At 36.7% G+C, this 21481-nt stretch overlaps 3 protein-coding genes across 6 annotated transcripts; 1 reads left to right on the top strand and 2 right to left on the bottom strand.

The window, feature by feature from the left end:
• Positions 1–969: 969 nt before the first annotated feature.
• Positions 970–7138, top strand: LOC113736423 (protein PUTATIVE RECOMBINATION INITIATION DEFECT 1). The gene is made up of 9 exons (XM_027263377.2): positions 970–1414; positions 1941–2050; positions 2132–2307; positions 3158–3463; positions 3771–4734; positions 4839–5553; positions 5633–5913; positions 5988–6654; positions 6838–7138. The coding sequence occupies exons 1-9, from the start codon at positions 974–976 to the stop codon at positions 7063–7065; spliced, it is 3888 nt and encodes a 1295-aa protein (XP_027119178.2). The 5' UTR covers positions 970–973; the 3' UTR covers positions 7066–7138.
• LOC140003939 (pentatricopeptide repeat-containing protein At4g14190, chloroplastic-like) lies at positions 6039–10591 on the bottom strand. 3 transcript variants are annotated; one of them, XR_011841559.1, is made up of 4 exons: positions 10038–10584; positions 7620–9620; positions 6734–6984; positions 6039–6529 (listed from the first exon to the last, which is right to left on the bottom strand). XR_011841559.1 is itself a non-coding variant. In XM_072082209.1 (2 exons), exons 1-2 carry the CDS (start codon positions 10413–10415, stop codon positions 8478–8480), a joined length of 1401 nt encoding a protein of 466 aa, XP_071938310.1. In that variant the 5' UTR covers positions 10416–10591; the 3' UTR covers positions 7369–8477. The 3 variants fall into 3 exon arrangements, 2 of the variants coding, with proteins under 2 accessions (XP_071938310.1, XP_027119179.2); XM_072082209.1 differs by lacking the exons at positions 6039–6529; positions 6734–6984 and having other exon boundaries at positions 7369–9500; positions 10038–10591; XM_027263378.2 differs by lacking the exons at positions 6039–6529; positions 6734–6984 and having other exon boundaries at positions 7369–9620.
• Positions 10592–12172: 1581 nt separating this feature from the next.
• LOC113703691 (uncharacterized) lies at positions 12173–19012 on the bottom strand. Of its 2 annotated transcripts, none has more exons than XM_027225138.2 (5): positions 18734–19012; positions 18107–18307; positions 17730–17969; positions 13520–15685; positions 12173–13121 (listed from the first exon to the last, which is right to left on the bottom strand). In XM_027225138.2, the coding sequence occupies exons 1-5, from the start codon at positions 18768–18770 to the stop codon at positions 12442–12444; spliced, it is 3324 nt and encodes a 1107-aa protein (XP_027080939.2). In that variant the 5' UTR covers positions 18771–19012; the 3' UTR covers positions 12173–12441. The 2 variants fall into 2 exon arrangements, with proteins under 2 accessions (XP_027080939.2, XP_071938309.1); XM_072082208.1 differs by having other exon boundaries at positions 18107–18304; positions 18734–18917.
• Positions 19013–21481: the final 2469 nt, after the last annotated feature.

The raw sequence follows: 21481 nt of genomic DNA, 5'->3' as shown, positions 1-21481 counted from the left end.
TCCTTACTTGAAAATATAATAATAGCATGATAAACTGTGTCAATATCGTTAGAAAAAAATAACTCATTCAACTCGCAACTCAGAGTCTAAAAGCATCATTTAACATATAATGTTCCAGTGAAAAATATAAATGGGAATACATTGGCAAAATTTTAGAAAGAAAATTAACAATATGAGTTATGTTAGTAAATTCGCCTCATTTAAAAAACGAACATTGAAAGAGAAAGGTGTAAAGCGTGGGAGCAGATAAAGAGGTAAAGGATGGGAAGGGATGAAGCTACGGTACATTAGGATTTGTGTAGATTTTTGTCTTGATAAAAAAGGAAGGGGAAAATGAGGGGAAAAATAATGAAAAAAAGAAAAGAAATTAAATCACGAAATATGCCACTTGTCAAAAAGAAGGAGAGCCATGTGGCAACCATTGGGGCTGCTATAGTTACTCCTCTTCTCTTTTTATTAAACTTGAGGGATGACAAATGAAATCCAATTCGTTTGAATTTTATTTTATTTTATTTTTGTACACTCTTATTCTCTTCATCATTTATAGTTGAATGTTAACTTTTTAAATTCTCAATTATCCAACTGCCTTATAATGACATTTGAAATATTCCAGTACAATTTACGAATGACACTAATTGTTTGGATACCAAATTATTTTAGAATTCTTTTTGTTATATCGTAAATACATTTTTTAATTACATGTTTATATTTTTAATTCTATTTTTACTTCATATTCGTCACGTAATAAAACTTTTTATCCCAATATCACACGTTTATCTTTTGGATCCATAATTTTCATTTCAAAACTTCACATTTTGATTCAACTCATAATTTATCCTTTTTCTGCAAAAAAAAAAAAAAAAAAACTCTTACCATTTTCAACTTTCATTCTCCCGAGTCCCAACTATAAAATCCCGTTCACTCCCCTCCGCGCCAAAAGTTCTCCCTGTTCAAATTCAAAAAAGAACCAAAAATGTTCTTCACCACCGCGCACCACCACTCCGCACCATCGCCGCCGCCGTACGAAGCATGCTCGCAAGGCCACAGCACGGCCTTAAACCTCCCAACTTCGGAAGGCGGAAGGATCTGCCTAGTCTGCCTCTCGAATCTCATCTCCAATCCCAAATCCCCAACAGTTCACGTCTCCTACGCCCTCTCTCAACTCTCCCAAGCCCTGGCTCAACCTCAATTTCTCCACTCCTTCGTCACTTTCCACTCTCATTTCCTAATTTCTCCTCTCATTCAGTCCCTTTCCGCCTTCAACGATGCTGCCATCGCCGCACAAATCGTGGATTTGGTTTTGCTAATATGTGACGCTGCTAAGGATGGTCAAGTGTACGGAGAGTTCGTCGCAAAAGTTACTGATCGTCTCTCGTCTTACTCCCTAGCTTGGAGTTGCCAACAGCTCCAAATTGTAACTCCCTTTTTTTTTTTTCATTTTTTACTAAAGTATTCCTTTTTTATTTGTGGTTGAGTTTTCTTAATAATGAAGATTTTGGAATTTTTATTTCAAAATTACATTTCATTTTCATTTCTAGTGTTGTTTTATCGTTATTCTGTTATTGCTTGGATCAGGCTTCATAATTAGTAGTACAAAATTATGTTATATTCTATTTGATTGTCTGAATTTTCCTCTTTTGTGTGTGTGGATAAATATAATGCTTGTGCTCCATGATGTCCATTTTCTCTTTTTTGTTCTCATTTCTGGTTTTGGAGGATTTTCACATCTACTAACTATTTTTTTCTCACAAAGTAAACAATTTCAGTGCCTGTAATCTTTCCTTCCTTTATCAGATGTAATTTTCCCAAATGTTTATCAAGTGATGTATAGATGAATTAGTTTGTAAATTTGAAGACTCCAGAGCAATTTTTATGGGAGTGAAGTTTATCTGTTTCATTTTTTCTTGGAAAGTTTAAGTTCCTAATCTTGTTGATTGCAGCTTCATTGCTTGGGCGTTCTCTTGGAGTGTCAGAAAAGTAATCCTCATATATATGTCAAAGACAAAGGTGCCCTTGTTTTCAACCTTATCGCAGGTCTTCAGTTGCCTAGGTGATTACATAAAAGATGAAATATCTTTATGTGCCTCAACTTTTGTGGTTTTCTATCTAATTTTTCCTCCTTTTACTACAGTGAAGAAATCCAAGGAGAGATTCTGTTTGTTTTGTACAAAATAGCTTTCCTGGTCAATGCCAATGAAGATAATGATTTTTCTGAAGTATTAGATGCGAATTGTGCTAAGCTTTTGGTCTTATCACTGGAAGCCCTCATGAAGACTCAAAGTGATGATGTTCGGTTGAACTGTATAGGTTGGTCTGTTGTTTGAAATGAGGCTATAACTGACTTTAGCATGCTCTTCTCTCTTTTTCTCCGTAATTTCCATGCTTCCTACTGTAACCTTAGTGTGGAGTTGGCATGCATTGACCTGAGTCAAATTCATCATACAGATAGCAGCTGCCTTTAGGAGGCAGATATTCCTTGATGCAGACAATACTGGATTACCAGGTTGCAGGAAAGATTTTTATAGAGGGTTTATATTGGGTGAATAAAGATTCTAGTTTTAGTCTCTAAATTCAGAATGCTACTGAGAACAATGACATATGCCTATGCAGCCTTACCTTGACCAAAATGGCAAGCACTGTAAAGATCTTCCACCTATGTACTATTTTGATATGCTTTTCTAGTTTTTAAAGGAACTATGTTATAATGATTGTTCCACATGAATAAGATTTACAGTCTGAACCCAGACACCAAGAATATAATTTTGTCAAGTTTGAACTGCATCATGTAATTTTGGAAACAACTTGGGTCAAGCATTAATTGTTGCAGGACATATTGTTGTGGAAGCTATTATAAGTCAGGATGACTTTGGTACACTAGTTCTATCTTTGGGTATCAAGTTGTGAAAACAAATGATCCATATTGGGTGCAAATCACTAAGATCTCAAATTCAAAATATGATTCCAAGTCCTTCGTGCTATGATGCTTAAAACACTAAGCTCTTTAGAATTGGGCTAAACCATACGAATCAATTGCTTGTTTACTGCATCAATACACACAATTAGATCAATAGCGACTCGTATACTACCAGGTGTTTATGCAAACAAAGATTTACTTCTGGATTGATCTGACCTAATTATTTCCTGTTTTGCCTTGTAGCACTTTTGACAGTGTTTGCTCTTAGAGGATGGTTTGAGAATACATGTAGAAATGAAGTAAAGGATTCTATTGAAGCAGAGAATCTGATGCAAATATCAGAGCAGACCACAGATGGCCGTCCTCTCATTAGCTTGTTTGCTGAGGCTGTCAAAGGTCCCCTGCTTTCCTCAGATTGCCAAGTTCAAGTTGCCACATTGGATTTGATTTTTTTGGTGCTTGCATGTGAAGGTGGCACTGAAGAAGAAATCACAGTAATGGTAGAGGAGAACATTGCAGATTATGTACTTGAAATACTGAGATTATCAGGTTAGCTTCATTAGGAAAACTGTGATACTTTTGCCAATCCAATGTGTTAGTCTGTCGCAGAAGTAGGAATGAAAATTGCAAATTTGATATTGCACATAAGCACTAGGAAAAAGCTGGAGAGCATGATGTACTTAATAGTTCTATGTCTTGAGTCCTGTCCTGTAATCATGTCACTGTTTTGGCATTTAAGTGCAGCTTAGCTTATAATAAAGTCAAGCTAATAATGTGTTGGCATTTCATTTATTTTATCCACCACTAACTGATGTGTATATTTTATCTGCTGAAAACTTTTCCTCTACTCTTCTAGGATGCAAGGATCCACTGGTAAACTCTTGCATTCAGGTTCTTGATGTACTATCAACAGCTGAGCAGGCATTTAGACAAAGGCTTGCCATTGGGTTTGCAACCCTGATTCCTGTTCTGCATCATGTAGCCAAAGTTCCTTTTCATCCTGCCCAAACTCAGTTGCTGAAGCTTGTAGGGAACTGTGTGCTAGAGTGTCCAGGAATAGTTTCCAGATCTGATGTTGAAGAACTAAGCACTATTATGACAGGGATGCTTAAGAAAAATACAGGCGGGGAGTCAGGCATTCTTCCAGAGACATTCAATCTGGCCTGCACATTGTTAGTTACTCTAATGAAAAATTCATCTTCCTGTGGGGCTTTAAGTTTAAGCTCACTTCATGATGCATCAAGAGACGCTGTGTTGTCTTGTTTGGGTAACTATGATAAGCACCCTGATCAACTTTTGCACTCCCTTTACCTGTTGAAAGAAACATATGCATATAGCCATGCAGAAAATAGTAGTGAACCAATTAACTTGGGTCTGAGGCGTGGAATCATTTACGTATGTCAAAAAGATATACTTCCATGGTTCATGACAACCATCAATGACATAGAAGAGGAAGATATTATCCTGGGGGTGATTGAAACCTTTGAATCCATAATGATTCAGGATACTGACACTGAAATCAAGAAATTGGCTGAGATTATGGTCTCTTCATCCTGGTTTAGTGTCCTATTAGGATGTTTAGGGTCATTTCCTTCTGAAAATTTAAAAATGAAGGTGTATCTGATTTTCAGTTTAATAGCGGATCTGCTCCTAGGTGAAGATGCAGGACAGCCAATACGAGGTGCTGCATTCCACCTACCATCTGACCCTATAGATTTGCTGTTCCTTCTGGGGCAGAAGAGCTCTCACAATATGCATCTATTTTCTTGTCAATCTGCAGTACTTCTAATACTATATGTAAGCTCTCTTTATGATGATAGGTAATTGATTTGCTGACCATTTCTCACACTATTGCTCCATAAATGTTTATTTTGCATTTGTCTCACATGAATTTTGTGTTTTTTTGTTCGTTGCTTATTCCTAGGCTTGCAGATGATAAGATGGCGTTGGCTTCTTTAGAGCAGTATATTTTGCTTAATGGCAGTGATCTCTTGTGTGGAGCTTCTCCTTCACTGACAATTGAGTTACTTGTGAATCTTTATGGGCTATATAGAGGTCTTGCCAAGATGAGTTACCAAGTCCCTTATAGCCCAGAAGCAGAAAGAATCCTGTTCCATCTATTGACTGATGAGGTTTGGAATTTACTTTCAATAAAGTTTCATTTTACTTCTCTCAGATGGTTGTTCCAACAAGATAAAATCTTTAAGATACTGTCAGAACAGATGCTGAATTTTTGTAGAAGCAACAGTTCTGGAGGAAGCAGTGTTATTGCCTTTGGCAAAAATAAGCTGAACTTAGATGTAAGATCAATTGCAGAGTTGATAATGTCGGGACATGATTTTGGATCAATGCATTTTGTGTGTTTACTTGGAGAGCTCATAGAACAGGATGACCAAGAAGATGACATCATATCAGTAGTTCATACAATTGCAGAAATAATTAAAGTGATGCCAGCTACTTCAGATCTGTTATGCGTGCATGGGATAGCCAGTCCAATCTGTAATTTTTATAGCCACTCAAGATACTCTTCTCTTCCGGACTTATTTATCGACATCTCCAATCTAGTTATTTTAATTTTACGGTCAGTGCAATCTGAGTCACTTTCTGATGATGAAACTTGGGTTGCTATTTCCATTAAGGTAAAATCAGTTGAAATTTACTTCTCTGCATTTTCTTCTGGTTGCCGACTATTAATTTGGTCCTTTTCGTACTTTGTAGTTGATGAATTACTTGACAGGTACAAGAAAAACAGATTGTTGGACCCAAGAAAGTATTATGGTGATCAGCATTTTTGCATTGGTATTGCACCACTCTACAAATCAAGTGCTGATTGAAACTTCCAAACTCATACTTCTGAGTACTCCTTTAGCCTCAATAATAAAACAAGCTATTGCTGAAGCTTGTTCAAAAGGACCAGCTCTAGTTGACCATGATGAAGAAACAAAAAATGGAGAAGCTCTTATTTGTTTGCTTTTACTGATATTCTTCTCTTTAAGAAGGTAAATTACTTCTTTTCTATTTTTTAAGATGCATATTGATTCATCTTTATGAAAGTAATTCTGTTCTTTCTTAGTCTACCAGCTGTTCTACCAGGGATAACAGAATTGCATAATCTACTGAAGGATGGCAATGAGAAGCAGCCAATAGCCTACATTAGTTTGCATTGTCGCGATTTCTGCAAGTTGTTGCATTTTGGCTCTCCCCCAATAAAACTCGTCTCTTCATATTGCTTGCTGGAGCTATTAAACAAAATATCAGATCAAGGAAGCAGAGAGTCAGATGGGTTAAACATTAGAAGTGGCTATCTATTGTCCATAATGGCTATTTTAGAAGGCCTGATTTTTTCGAGTGATGTCAGAACCTCTCTTAATTGTTCTCGTTGTCTGTCAATGTTTCTTGACTGGAAAGAGCTGGATGGGAAGGAATTAGCTGCAGAAAGTAACATCTGGTGCAGGATGATAGTAGAGGAACTAGTAATGTTTTTGGCAGTTCCACGCATCGGATCAACATCTTTCATGATCCATCACAAGCCTGCAATTAATGTTGCTATTGCTTTGCTAAAATCAAAAGAAACTCCCCACTGGATGGCTTCCGTGTTAGATGATTCTTCTTTAACTGCAATTGTTCAAAACATTACAACAAGTAATGTGAGCAGGGAACTTGTTCTTTTGTTTCGGGAGCTTCTAAATTCTGGGTATCTAAAGGCTGAACATATTGCCAGCCTAAATCGGGTCTTCCAGGTGACGTTTGCGGACCTTTATTTCTAGTTTCCTTTTCCTTTCATATGATATCACTAAACCTCAGTAGAAATTAATATACCTGTTTGACATGCCAATATTCTTTTCAGCTCTTTGTGGTCGTCCTTGCAGAAGCATTCTTCCGCGAGCTCCCAGTAGAAACTTACATTCACATTCACCTTGCAGGCTTGCAGGAAACATTTATATGTGGATGAAGTTCAAAATGACACCAGTGAGGTGCAAAAGGAGAAAGAAAGTGGACTTTCTGATGGTTCAGGGAAAGTTTGTGAGATCCTCATTAACCTTATGTCATCTCTATCTTCTCATGATGGCCTAGGGAGATCACAATGTACAAATGAGGAACTACTGGCAGAAATAGATTCATTCTCAAAGAGTCTAATGGATGAGGACTGAATCTAAATTGAAGAAATTCAGTCTGCATCTGAAGGGCATCTGCCATCATGTATCCAATGTTTTACTAGGAAAAGGTACCCAATGCCGTGATGGCATGGTCTATATTTTTGTTTGTAATGAAGCTATATGCTGCTTATACAAAACATAGATGCCTGCATCATGCCAATTGTATGTAAAACGTAAGAGGAAAAAGTTATCATGTTTCCATTTTGTCGCCTATTCTTGGCTAGTCTTTACTCCACTAGATCACCAAGAGTGCATCCAGTTTGGACTGGCAATCAATTTTCTCAGTGGAAATTGGAAGGAAAAGACAATGTGCACCAAGACTATGATCTTTCAGTACTCTACAGCAGAAAATTTTGAACCTGAAGAACACACACCAAGACCGGAAATAATTTACAAGCCAAGATGAGGGGGAAAGGGCATATGCTCATTGTATTTTCCATTCTTTTCCTTTTTATTTGACTCTATCCATTGAAATCATAAGGACTTGTTGAAACTACACTAAGAAAGATTTTGAGAAAGTTCATAAAACATACAAATTCATGTTTCACCTTGGAATTTCCAGGGAACTCGTGTAGCTATAACTGAGGGGAAGCTCCTTGCCATCACTGCCTATGGTCTGGAAACCAAGAATAAACAGCTGAAGAAGATGACACATATTGAAGGATCTTCATGGCAAAACCTTCCCCCGATTCAAACCTTTCCGCTAACCAACATTTCTTTCTTAAGTAACCCCCTTACCTGGCCCACCCTCTTCCCGCTAAGACTTCCTGTAAGAAATTCCAAAGCAGCTTCTGTATTCTGAAAGACATGGAAGCTTTGTCAGTATACTCTTTATCATCTTTATTGCTAAGGGTGATTTATCTGCAGTCTCTTCTTCAATACCAGAAGCACGTAAATAGAAACTATAAATGTTGGCAGCCTCCATGCGATTGAAGAACCTTGTATTTCAAGACAGCGAGCAGAAAACAAACAATTCACTCAGTTTATCAAGTTCATCTGAGAATGCATCTAAATATTTGTCATTTGACACTTAGTTCAACTAACAAAACATCGATGTCCTTGAGTTACAGATGCAACTAGAATGCTGTCTTTGGAGGTTAGGCAAATGAATTTAAAGCAGAATCTTTGACTATCACAAGTTTCCGAAGGCCCAAAATTCATTTCTCTAATGCAGTTCCTATGTACCACGTAGAAACCCATCAAGATGCCAACAACTTTCTTGCATTTCGTATATAGATTTGATCTAGGCTTCAATTTGTTTAACCACCCATATGTCAAGTGTTACTCTGATCCTCTTCTTATCTACTTTACACAGAATCCTTCAAGATGTCCATCAACATGACAACATATATGCTCCATTTCATCAAGGCTCTCATTATACTTCAAATTCCTATAGCTTAAATTGTTCAACCACCCACAAACCAAGTCCTGACAGAATCTATGAGATGGCGGTAAGTCCAAGTCCCATTTCTAGTTTTGGCTTCAAATAAGGGGTACATCTCTTCAAAATCTTTCAGGAACTTCCCCTTTCCAAATGCAATCAGAACAAGAGCATCTGTGTTCATTTCAACAGTATCATCAAAAAATCCTGTTTTTGTCCATAATCTTTTTACTGGATTGCCCCGAAACCCAGACATGATGGCATCAAAAAGTACTCCAACAGTAACAATGTCTGGTTTTACATATCGAGATGGTAATTCAGAGAGTAAAATTTCCAAGTGCGTAAAGTCCTTCATCTTTAAATAGGCTAATGCCATTATATTAGCAGTTGTTACATTCCATGGCACTTCACTGGATTCCATCTCCTGAATAATGAAATACATTCCTTTTTTGCTCATAGTACAAGCATGAGAAAGGAGCCGCAAACACCACACAAGATCAGTGCTGCCAGTTCTAGAAGATAAATCAAGTCCCAAGTCCTCTAATCTGGAAAACATAAGTTTCTCAATATAGACTCTGGCTAAACTACGAATCAAATCATCCTTTAGATAAGCTTTTGAGTTTAAAACTCTTCTGAAAACCTTTTCCATCTTGTCCAAAATTCCAAAGTTGGCATATGCTTCCAGCATTGCAACTAAAGTGGAGTTCTGCAGATCCATTCTTTTTGCAAGAAGAGCACTATATGTGCTTTCCATCTTGTTGAGCAATCCAGCTTTTGCAAACTCTCGAATCAACAAGTTGTAAGTAACATAATCAGGTAAACACCCACTGGATTCCATCTCTCTCAGGCATCTACCCATCTCATCATACATTCCATACTTACCATAGGATTGAATAAGCCCATCATAGGTTTCTGTATCAGGCCTTAAGCCAGCGTTCATCATCTCCTCGAGATAAAACACAGCATCCTCAAACCGCCCCGCTCTTGCAAACCCATGAATCACGACATTGTACATTTCCAGAGAAGGCCTAATTCCATGGCTCTCCACCTGTTTGAGTGCCAATATCGCTGCATCTGTCAGTCCATCCTCAAACAATAAGCTTATAATCTTCACATAGTTCTCCTCATTAATTCTCGATTTTTCCACGTCCTTCCACAGGTCAAACGCCTACAACACATTTATAATCATACAAAGACATAAATGACAACTATACGTCCTTCATATCAACTCTGTCTTCTATTTTCTAACTTCAGAAAACACTTATGCATTATGGACAATGAAAATAAAGACAGCAACAGCAACAGCACCACCCCCACCCCCCCCCCCCCCCCCCCCCCCCCCCCAAAAAAAACCACCCCAAAAAAGGGAAAAAAAAATCAACCATATTTCTGCCCTTTCACTGGAGAAAAAATAAACCACAATCAAACTGAGCTTTTCACACATCAACCAAAGAACTCTACATTCTAATTATCCCAGCAAATTCCCAAGAGCCAATACCCACAAAGTATCAGCAAACCCAAAGACCATTTAACCAAAGTTTAATAAAGAGATTTGGATGACTCCAACAAAGAGGAGAGGTAGTACCTGAAGAATCTCACTGGTCCTTGAACTTTCTCTAAGGAATCTGATGAAATCCCAAAATTGTTCTTTGCTCCAATCTCCATCTTGCTGAAGAATATCAGTTGGGTCAGACTGCTTTTTTTCTTTAACCCATTCAACAAAAGAATCTCCTCTGTGCTTCTGGTTTAACCATTTTGGCTGTAAAGAATGATTCTTTTTTATTTTCTGGAGTGACTGTCGTGAACGGGATGGAGAGTGATAATGACCCTTATTATCCCGGTTACAAGATTCAGTAGAGGAACAAGAAATTAGGAGGTGCAAGGCTGGGGTTTTGCAGGGGCTCAAGAAAGCTGTGAAGGGCTTATGGAGTTGATGGTAAGCAGTAGGTGGCGCCCAAGTCATTTGGCTGGGAATAATACTCTCAATAGGACTCTGCCATTGTAAGCGGGAAGTGGAGATGGTATGTAAATATGGCAATGCATTTTTTTTTTGGGGGTAGAAATAGGAGAAAGTAATGGTATATTTACAAGTGATTTGTTAACCAAACTTCTAATAAATTTCTAAAAGCAAAAGAAAGTGGTCCTGACCCTGCTAAACGTTGATTACAAAAGGGTTAAGGATGAATTAGAACAGTATCACACAAATATTTTTTTTGAGCCTTTTCAGTTGAGATTCCGTCCAATTGTGTAAATTGATACAATTTCGATACAAACTAAGATATTTTTTTGTATAATCGTGAATTTACACCAATTCAATTATAATTCATGTTTATTGTGTCAATTTATATGGAAATTCTATCAGTTTACATGATTAGAGAGTACTGGAAAAGAGGCCTTATTTCCCTTCTATGTATGTCAGGATAAGACCTCAACCTTTTAAATGAAAGTCTTGCAATGAAATCTGCAATCATACGCCCATATGAGAAGGTACTTCAAACTGTCTATTCAGTAGATATACTCAGATTTCTGCAGCCAAACTTGTAGCAGTTCCTATGTTCCATAAAAAATAGAAAGTCATTATGGCAATGCTCTATTTCATGTGTAGGTAAAGATATGATGATCAAACCAATTAATTAGAAGGCATTATGCGACATCTCCAGAATATATCAGAATTTGGGCACAAGAATTTACAATTGAGAGATTAAATAAAAGGGATCATCTACCATGTGGCATACCATATTTACAGTATCTCATGATTTTTTTCTTTTTTTTTTTTACACTCTTGTTTCTACCGGTATCACAAACATGGTATACTTTTTTTTCTTTTTTTTTTGAATACAAAAAATTATATTCTATACCTACTCCTACTCTACACTAAAGGGAAGAGGTGGACCCAAGGGAGTTAATGGTGAAATCAGAGAAAACTGAAGCACCACCAAACCAGATGGGCGCAAGTGAAATTTTTAAGAAATCCTAACATGAATGTAAGTCAAGAAGAAGTTTAAAACTCTTCCTGATAGTCAACTATTCTAGGAATAGTTGGTTCCACAGTCATGGTATACCACATTGCAGAATTTCCCTTAAATGTAATATTGGGACAGCAGATAACTTGTAAATGCCAAATTGGAGAATTATCTGTTGTCTCATTAGACACGTAAATGTACTTATGTGGTAGCTTATACATGCCTTAATCCAACCATTTATGTCGTCACGATCGAGACATTTTCTTGTAGTGATTGCATTTTTGTTTTGTTTCTATAGTGTATAGTAATATAGTAGATTTAAAAACAGTAGGATTAATGTGCACTATAAACGGAGGAGGATGCTAAGAAACTGCATCTCTTGCTTGCTTATTTAAGATTTAGGCTTGATTAAGTTCTGTCAAATCATCCCCATAATGGAAGTTTGGCAATATTGACTAAATAATGATAACATTTTACTCTATAGCTTTTTTCCCAGTAGGCTGAGATTGTGTAGCTCTAAGCATCCCCAATCTGCCAGGAGGCCAAGTCACCCCAAGTAGAGTCTGCTTATTTATCAGTTAGCACTTTCTTGTACAGCATATGGAGGCCAAGGGGAGGTAAGAATGATTTAATTTGCATCTCAATCTCTCAGCATTCCTAAGATGCTGGCAAAATCCAGATTAATTAAACTCCACCATAACATTGACAAAATAAGCATCGAATTTAGGGAATTGAACTTAAAAGGAGTCAAAAGAGCTTTCAGGAAATTATCGTGTAGCTCACCTATGCTTTCAAACACAGGAATGCTATAGCTATATACACGCACACAAAAGCAGCTGATAGCAATATATGTTCGTAACAAGAGACACCTTATCTAGAGTCTACAAGAGCCAGTCTTATGCTAAAGCAGCAATCCCGCAGTTTAGTCAATAGGTACAAAGGATTTCATGTTCAAAGTGATCGAAAAAAGAAAATGATCGAAGTGCCTCCAAGATGATGTCTTGCGGTCAATGCGAGACCAAAGGTTTACAAGTCTTGGTGTATGGAAGTGCAGCACACAAATGGTACCCAATATGGTTTTCCCTTCTTTTTTTCTTTCTTGATCTCAACTGGGTATCTTGCTGGGGAATTCCATTCCTTCTCCATGTCCCTCTTGGCAGCATTGTCAACTGGCGTTTCTGATCCCATAATTGAGCCAACAGTAGTCACTGCAGCACCATTGTTCTTCGAGACAGTCTCGTTGCCCCGATTCACAGAAGGAACTTGTTTCTGGTCAGCTGATTTCACCTTTGTTTCAGCTTGAGCTTCGTTCAGAAGATTCTTCAAAGGACTGTGCTGCTTCCCTGCATTCCAGTTTGTTACCTTGGCAATAATCTCTTCATTTTTCTTTCTGCCTTCTGATTCATTAACGACATTGGTCAGAGATGGAAACCAGCCAGCCTGTAAAGCTTCAGAATTTGGCTGTTCAGTCTTCTGGATATTATGTGTTTCTGTGGCCACATCTTTCTTGTCATCCTCGACCCGAGATTCAACCAATGTCATGAAAGATGGAGGCTCAAAAGCATCTGACTTGTCAGGATGGCTATCCTGAGACGGAGTTTGCAGCTTTAATGACATGACCCCAGATTTCTCTGGTCCCTGATTACCAGCTGAAGATAGTGTTTCAGCATCCACAAGAGCTGTCCCATCTGACTGGGTAGAAAGTACTGTTTCATCCGCCAAGAAGTAAGCTTTTGTTTAATCAGCAAAAACAAAACATGAAAAACGTATGCAATCTTGCTAAGCATCATAATGAGGGTCAACATTCCAAACAGCATGAGAGGAAGAGCCAGGCACATATACCATGAACTACACACTTCCGACTTCAGGAATTGACTACCAAGCCTCTGCATGCTGGACACATATACATGAATGCCATTCTGATACTTGCACTCATGTTAATATATTTACTCAATATCGATGCACTTTGCAAGTGAAATAAACGGAAACTTAACAATTAAGCTAAAAATAAAAAACAAAAAGCCATGTGGCACCAACTAGAACAGAGATTGCAATGAAATGATTATTTTGTTATCGCATCGTAAACAGGAAGATGGAATTGCACCTGATACTGATCCCCAGTTCCCATCCAAACTCTCAGTTCGGCTGCTTGAAACAACGGAGTCATCAACCGCAGAAACGTGTACACTTTCTTTTGTGAGCTTGCCATTGTCTCCATCTAGCAAGGGCTGAGAAATGACCGCATCATTGGTAATTTTGTCTTCAACAGTAGCAGAACTTTGGCTTGATATTGTGGAAGCTACAGGAAAAGCTGCCGCCTCCTTATAATCTTCTAATTTTTTGTCATATGCTCCACCATGATCTTCAGGTTTTAATTGAGAAACTGAACTGGAACTTTGTGTTTCCATCTCCTTAGGATTTTCTGATTGTTCACCTGATGCTACACTATGGCCTTCAGGACTTAAATCAGGATCCACGACAAAGACATCTTCAGACCTTTGTACTTCAGTGCTCTTACCTATTTCAGAAGTGACTGCATCATTGGTAATTTTGTCTTCAACAGTAGCAGAACTTTGGCTTGAGTTTGTAGAAGCTACAGGCAAACCTGCTGCCTCCTTATAATCTTCTGATTTTTTGTCAGATGCTCCACCATGATCTTCAGGTTTTAATTGAGAATCTGAACTGGAAATTTGTGCTTCCATCTCCTTAGGATTTTCTGATTGTTCACCTGATGCTACACTATGGCCTTCAGGAATTAAATCAGGATCCACGACAAATACACCTTCAGACCTTTGTACTTCAGTGCTCCTACCTGTTTCAGTTCCTTGTGAGGTTTCCACATCAACTTCAATTGTGCATTTCTTAGAACTTGAAATATTATCCTCATCCAACAGGTGATCTGTTCCATTTTCTGACCTCACATGATCACTTTTCAAGTTTACATCATTATCAAAGTTACTTAATTTGGTTGTTTGACTGCTGAATTCTTCATCAATGGACGACACAGCACGCATCACATCAGAATGTTCAATTGAGCTTGGTGCTGAAACTCCATCTTGTGATGATTCTTTATCAGTCGGTTTAGGTTGACATCCTTCAATAACCTGTTTTTCAAAACCAGAATTCACTGAAGAACCTTCCAGGCCATTACTTCCAGAGCCTTCTTCACTGATCCCCCTTAACCCAGAAGTATCAACTTGCCCTTGAACAGGTGTTAAAAGGCCTTCTTTCTCAAGACTAGCTTCTGAACAACTAGAATTTAAATTAGAGGTGTGCAACCTTCCAACAGGGACGCTTGAACTGGGACTCAGGACAGACTCAGGCAGGTTGACTTTGTTAGCATCTTCCCCAGACCTAGTAACTTCAGCATCCCCTAGATCCACAGGAAAACTGGATCTTAAAACTTTGTAGTCTTTAAAATCTCCAATCATGATCTCAGGATTTTCTACCGTAGGTAAAGTTTCAGCAACTGATACTACATGCACCTCTTTATCCCCTCCTTCCTTCAAATCACAAACCTTAGCCAACTCATCATGACCAACTCGTATTGTATCCCCCGCAGAATCAGCTTCAGCTTGAGTAGTAACTGAAGTATCAGTGCATTTATGAGGCTCAGTTTGAGAGGGGAGATCAACTTTGGTCATCTCAGCCTGTAACACATTAGACAACCCTTTCTCTTGTTCAATAATTTCATTTATGGTGGAAACACTTGTCATCCTAGCTTCCGACTTGTTACTCGGCTCTTTCTCCTGTTCAACAATTTCTTTGACTGCTGCAGCATGTGATATACTTCCACTGGCCTCATGCAACTTAGGTTCCATGGTCATAGTATCTGAAACTTTTCTGTCTGCTTCGTGTTCCATTGTTTCCACTACCAAACAACCAGAACTTCCTTCTGCAACATCTGACTTAGACTTACTTAGAGATGCTTCATCTGGAGACTTGCTAAGAAGGACTACAGATTCTGTGGAGGATTCAACCTCATTAACACTTTCTTTCACTTGTATATTGGTTTCCGATTTAGAAGAACCGATCTCTTTCTGTTTGCCACTCTCAGCATTTGCAACTAAGTCCTCTGAAATAGTCTCAAATACATTAGGAGAAGAATTGATCTGAAGACCATCTGTTTGTTCAACTCCAAAAGAAACTTCTTCAGCTCTGTTATCACTTGCAGGCTTAGTATTCTCTGCCTCGTTAATTACACTTTCAACAACCTCAGCATTGGAGATTTCCCTACCTGTTGTCAAATCATCCAGTTGTTTGGTCGTATCTACAGTGCAAAAAGATATTAATGTAGAAAGTTCTGCAGCCAGAGAATATGCCACATAGTAATTTTAAATTGATAAGGGGATCTAGGAGGCAATGAAGTCAAGAGCACAAGATAATACACCACAAAATTGGCCTCATCTGTACCAAGAATTAAAAGTTAGCTTAAGGCTGTATTTGATAGCAACGGAGATGACATGTATTCAAACTAACAAACAAATGCAACAGGAGAACAACAGGAGAGGACATGTATTCCCAGAAGAATTCAAGCAAGAGAACAACAGAACATACGAATGCAAAGATCTCTGGTTTCCAAGAGTTTCAGAGAGGTCAATAAAGAAATAAGATGTTTCATGTTTACAACTACACATTCTATACATACTGACAAATATAAGATGCAGATTTCTGGTTAAAAATCTCCAACCTTGCAATAAAGGTGAAATTTCAGTCAGGGACACGATAACTGAAGACGACCAAGAATAACACTAGTTGGATCAGGTTCAGACCAGATATGTGAAACCCAGTAAGGCACAACCATAACATGCTACATCAACAAATGGGTTCGCACATGGATTGACCCTTGTGACATGATTACTTAGATACCTGGATTAAAAGAAACACTGAATAATTGTTGTGTTTAAGAACATTCCAACTTTTTCAGTCTTATGTTGAAGAGAAATTCCGTATTGGACTACTTAGACATGTTTGATATCTTGCATTCCATTGTTTTGAAATATATGTCAAAACACAAAAAGATGACTAGACATTTGAAATGTTAAAATGTCAAAGCTATGGAACCTATTTAGGAGAAATATGGAACCTATTTAGAAAAGCAGAGTAAGTAATAGATAAAAGATGAAATTTGCTTGTCCTGGAACTCAATCACTGCAATATTCTGTTTTCTGTTTTCCTCGTAAGTACCATATAGATATTATATTGATTAGAGAAAACAAATTCTATTTCTATACTTGAATAGAGCCTAGCACAGACAAGTCAAAATGGCATTCTTTTATGCACCCTATGCAGATTGCTCTGTCCTGCCAACATTTAATGCTAAATTTCCAGTGATAAGTCTGAACACTCAAAAAAAATTAATAACATGCTCTGGCATGCTTTCTTATTATTTATGTTCATACAAAAACCACAATTCGGGGAAAAAAGGAAAAAAAAAGACCAACTTTGCTCATTAATTTCAGTTTATTAATTCTCTGAATCAACAGAAGCACATAAAGCGAGAAATTAACCATGTCCACCAAATATACGGAACAGAGTAACGGGAGCACTATGATACAACTTCCAAAACCAAATTCAAGGAATTTTTAATTCGCTTTTCATGTCTAATGGACCATCTCCTTTTCCACTTATGGTTCCCAGAAATATAACTAAGGCAGGCGAATGTCAAAAGGAAAGGCATATATCAATTTTACCACTAATTCTAGACCTACATCTCCATGAAAAAACAGATTTCAGTTTCAATCAGCAAAAAATCTCAAGTGCCTGATCTGCAACTGCATTAACTCCTCTGTAGCACAAGATACATTTTACATTGGACTCTTTGATAGCATTACAATGACAAGTAAATGATGTGTTCAGAAAGTGACTTTAAAGCCTGTAACATCCTTCCTGACGCCATGCAACACCCCTTCAACAGCTGGGGGAAAAGAGGGTTCTTCATTTAAAAGAAAGCACACCATTAAGGAGTCAGAGAAAGGCCTTCATTTTCACTCCTATAGTAAACTTTATTAACTTGCAACAATATGAAATTGGAATGCAATAAAACAGAACAATGAAATTCCCATAGATGTATTTACATGTTTAACGCTTGAACAATCATAAGAGCGTTGTTTGAGACATTACCAAATAAATCAGTGAACTGTAGCAGCTATCCAACTATTTTCTAGTAGATTTGAAGCACAAGTTTAATTACTAACTGTTTATATCGAAACAGTCATTAAATGCATCAGGTACTCATGCAAGAAAGCAGATACAGTTCAAACAAGAGAAACAAAAAAAGAGAAAACAAGGTACCAGTCTAATTAACTGCTTACCATCAGCTCGACAATCCTCAGATTTTTGGCTATCATTTAGCTCATGCACCAGTTCTGCTCCCACAGTGTTATCAACTTCTCTAACACTCTCCAGGCGCTCTTCTATGCTTGGACTAATCCCACTATCCGAAAATTCCGTGACTGCATCTGAAAACACATCATCTTCTGATTTACTTGACTTCAGACCAATACCTGCACCACTCCCAACCTCCTTCACACTTCCTTTCTCCATCTTGGGACCTTAAAAAGTATTATTCTCAAAACACTAAAATAGCACTAAGCCAAAAATAACAATAATACCAAAAAAAAAAAGAGAATACATTTACTAGAATATCAAACTAAATTCTGTGTAAAGAAAATATCAAAATATTTCTTACTTGGGGTTTTCACAATATCGTCATCAGAAAGATGGTCATCATCAGATATATGGTCAGTTTCTGAGTCAACTAATTTATAACCTTCAACTTTTCCACAAACCCTTTTGTGGGCTCTCCTATGTTTGGCACTGGGATGTGGATTTGGGAAAGGCCAACCACACTTGTGGCACACATGAACCCCATGCCCCTCATGCCCTCCTGCTGCAATATTAATCATCAAGAAATGTAGAAAACTTTAATATTATCATATGATAAAACCCTTTTTTCACACTAACCAGAACATAAAACTACTATTAGTAAAAACAAGCAAGGAAAAACATGTTTCAGCATTTCAAGAAAAGAACAAAATCATCACTCAGACAGCAAGAAAAGTAAAATACACAAGTAAAGGCAGCAAAATTTCACAAATTTGTGTGTGTTCTGCGTGTAAATAAATATATTATACTTCACCAAGTAAACTCAAAGAGCAGGATCAAGAAAACCCAACTGAAGAAAGTAAAACCAAAAAGAAGAAAGAAAGAAATTCTTGAAATACACGGCAAGACTTTAGCAAGAAACAGAGCAACCGATGTATCAAAAAAAGCAAGGACTTTGACAAAAACCATGTCGGAAAAGAGAGTAACAAACCTGATGAAGGGGTTTTTTTGTGATCTTGAACATCCATAATGGTAGAAAAATTCAGAGGAGAGAGAGACACACACAGAAAGACTGAGACTTTGTATCCTGTGTGAAAGGCAGTTGATGGAATGAAGAATGGGAAATGTACTAAGACAGAGAGAGAGAGAGAGACTGTGTGTGTGTGCGTGTGAGTGTGTGTGTGTGTTCTGTGGAAGACTGGCGGAATGTATCAGGACTTTGAGAGAGAGAGAGAGGGGAGAGAGCGAGAGTGTAAGAAAGACAGGCGATGAAAGGAAGAAGGGACAGCATGTGAGTATTATCAATCAGTTACTACTCACTATTTCCATTTCTTTATTTATCTTTTTTTTTTGGTTTTATATTAGGTAATAAAATTCTTTTGAGAAAATATCCAGAAGGAAAATAGTGGGAAAAAAAAAAGATAAAAAGAAGAAGGAAAAAATAAAATAGAAACAAATTCAACAAAGGTGGACTGCGGAATAGTCCATGATAAAATGCCAATAGGAAATTTGCACGTGGCAGCTGTATTGCTCTAGACACTCTCGACCCTATCGTGCGCCTTGAGTTGTTCATACCATAGAAATTAACGGATTTAAGATGAAAAGATGTGGATTTAGCTGTGATTTAGGATAGAACGATGCGAATTTATTCTATTTTATCTTCTGGTATTTTGATTTTCTCGCAAACAATTAATTTGTTGTTATTCTTTTATTTTAATAATGAAGAGAAGCAAATGTGTCTTGATGTTTTCTATGGAAATTGTGGGTTTGTTTGGGCAGAGTATTATTTGAAATATTTTTAAAATAATTACTGTAACGCTTTTTGTAATGTGGTGTATGCGAGATAAAAAAGTGACTGGAAATATAAAAAGATGAATTGAAAAATGTGTTTATGATGCAATTGAAATATTATTTGAAATAATTTGCTATCCAAAAAACCTGTGGTTATTTTTACGAACCTGTGGAATAATTTTTTGCTTAACTAATTCTAATAATTTAATTTAAACAAAATCAAGAATTTAGATCAGCTACTTAACAAAATTTGGGACTAACAAATGATTAATTAACTTATAATTTTGCTTATTTCCTCTTAACAAAGTGTATAACCAAAATCAATTCCCTTGTTATCTTTTTCTTTTTTCCTCTGGCCCTTTTTCTTATTTATTTTCTTCAATAAAAGAAAAAATTTAAATACCATAGGGCCACAAGATATTGAGAATTTTATTTTTGGATCTTTTGGTAAAGAATACAAGAAATCGTTAACATACCTGTCAATTATCAAATAGCATTTACCACATTTGTTGCTGGTGCATTAAATCTTAAATTCCAGGGAATGATAGGCTTACATGACCGTGACAACCGTTAGGCCTTGTTTGGAGAGTCATTTTTCTCCAAAAAAATTTATACATTTTTCATGAATATATTTCTTAATCATCTTTTTATCTCTGATATAAATCAAATAATTATTATAATACATTTTTCTATAAAAACTCCAAAAATAGCAATTCAAATACGGCCAGACTGCCAATTCCAATACAGACACACATAGATATTAAACTAATTCACACTGAGTACAAAAAAAAAGTTTCTTGAGGTGTCCTCTTTCACAAATTTTGTGCACTGTGACAAAATTACGTCACTGCTGAAGCCGTTTAGCAACCCTTTAATGCCCTATATTTTGACGTCCTGGTCAACCAGGTCCATCACAGGCTTAGCATCTAAGGGACAGAGATGCGATGCAGAATAAAAAAGACTACTCATTTTATAAAAAAGACAAAAAGTACTTGCATTACACTAACATAAAGTTATGAAGAATTGTATATAAAAGTAGGTATAAGCTAATCCATTTCTTTAACACAAGAAGACATGTAGTGAATGTGACACTAGGAATTGCTTTAACTTCTTGTTGGTGGCACTTTTTTGCATGTTTATGGATAATGACAATACTTTACCATCAAAAATAAAATGCTGATTTAAATAAAGATTCATGAACAGAAGAAAAATTCTTGTATACCATTATGCTTACATGTGTAAAGTTAATGAATCATTAAATCAATAAATTAGTTGTACTAGACAATGTTTAAGGGTTGGTAAATGTGAAGCTATGATTTTTTTCAAGCTTCCTGATGATGACATTCTTGTTGTTTTCAGAACAGCTAGCATGAAATAGTAAAGAATAATCTTTATGGTGATGATAATTATGAACTGATAATCCTTGTATTTTCCACACCATTTTTTAATGATGTAAGCAGACATTTTTTTAAGGAAAAATTAACATAAGAGGTACATTAAATATATTGCCAATAATTCTGGGAATATAAGTGTGTGAGTAGAGAAATGCACTTTTTATTTCTATTTTCTATAAGTGAGAGCTTTGAACACAAGCTTTCGTATTTACAATTTTTCCTACCTTGTCATCCTATCTAACCCTTCCTTGATAGAGAAATGGACTTGCACTAAATATAGACTATCTTTAATAGAAAAATATATGTACTCAGTGAATTTAGATTAATTGAAGATTTGCATTTATACTGCTATAATATGGAAACACCTATATATAGACTAAATCTTTATACTGCACTAAATGTATACTGTCTATAATATAAAAAAATATAATTAGTGAATTTTAAATTAATTGAAGATTTACATTTATACTGCTATAATATGGAAATTCTAAATGCTATTGTTAAAACAATTTTGGGAAAAAGATCGGTTTCATCCTTCACATTTTATAAAAATA

The sequence above is a fragment of the Coffea arabica genome, chromosome 3c (assembly GCF_036785885.1).
Source record: "Coffea arabica cultivar ET-39 chromosome 3c, Coffea Arabica ET-39 HiFi, whole genome shotgun sequence".
Classification (NCBI taxonomy): Eukaryota; Viridiplantae; Streptophyta; class Magnoliopsida; order Gentianales; family Rubiaceae; genus Coffea; species Coffea arabica.
This window is presented reverse-complemented; position numbering and strand designations above follow the sequence as displayed.

What these genes read in the sequence shown, in the direction of transcription:
- LOC113703691 (XM_027225138.2), bottom strand. Translation starts at nt 18,770, where the DNA reads ATGGATGTTCAAGATCACAAAAAAACCCCTTCATCAG. An exon ending in CAAAAAAACCCCTTCATCAG is followed by an intron (nt 18,308 to 18,733) that starts GTTTGTTACTCT and finishes TTAATATTGCAG; the next exon opens with CAGGAGGGCATGAGGGGCAT. An exon ending in TGAGGATTGTCGAGCTGATG is followed by an intron (nt 15,686 to 17,729) that starts GTAAGCAGTTAA and finishes TTTGCACTGTAG; the next exon opens with ATACGACCAAACAACTGGAT.
- LOC140003939 (XM_027263378.2), bottom strand. Translation starts at nt 10,415, where the DNA reads ATGACTTGGGCGCCACCTACTGCTTACCATCAACTCCATAAGCCCTTC. An exon ending in GGACCAGTGAGATTCTTCAG is followed by an intron (nt 9,621 to 10,037) that starts GTACTACCTCTC and finishes AATGTGTTGTAG; the next exon opens with GCGTTTGACCTGTGGAAGGA.
- LOC113736423 (XM_027263377.2), top strand. Translation starts at nt 974, where the DNA reads ATGTTCTTCACCACCGCGCACCACCACTCCGCACCATCGCCGCCGCCG. An exon ending in GCAGGTCTTCAGTTGCCTAG is followed by an intron (nt 2,051 to 2,131) that starts GTGATTACATAA and finishes CTTTTACTACAG; the next exon opens with TGAAGAAATCCAAGGAGAGA. An exon ending in TGAAATACTGAGATTATCAG is followed by an intron (nt 3,464 to 3,770) that starts GTTAGCTTCATT and finishes CTACTCTTCTAG; the next exon opens with GATGCAAGGATCCACTGGTA.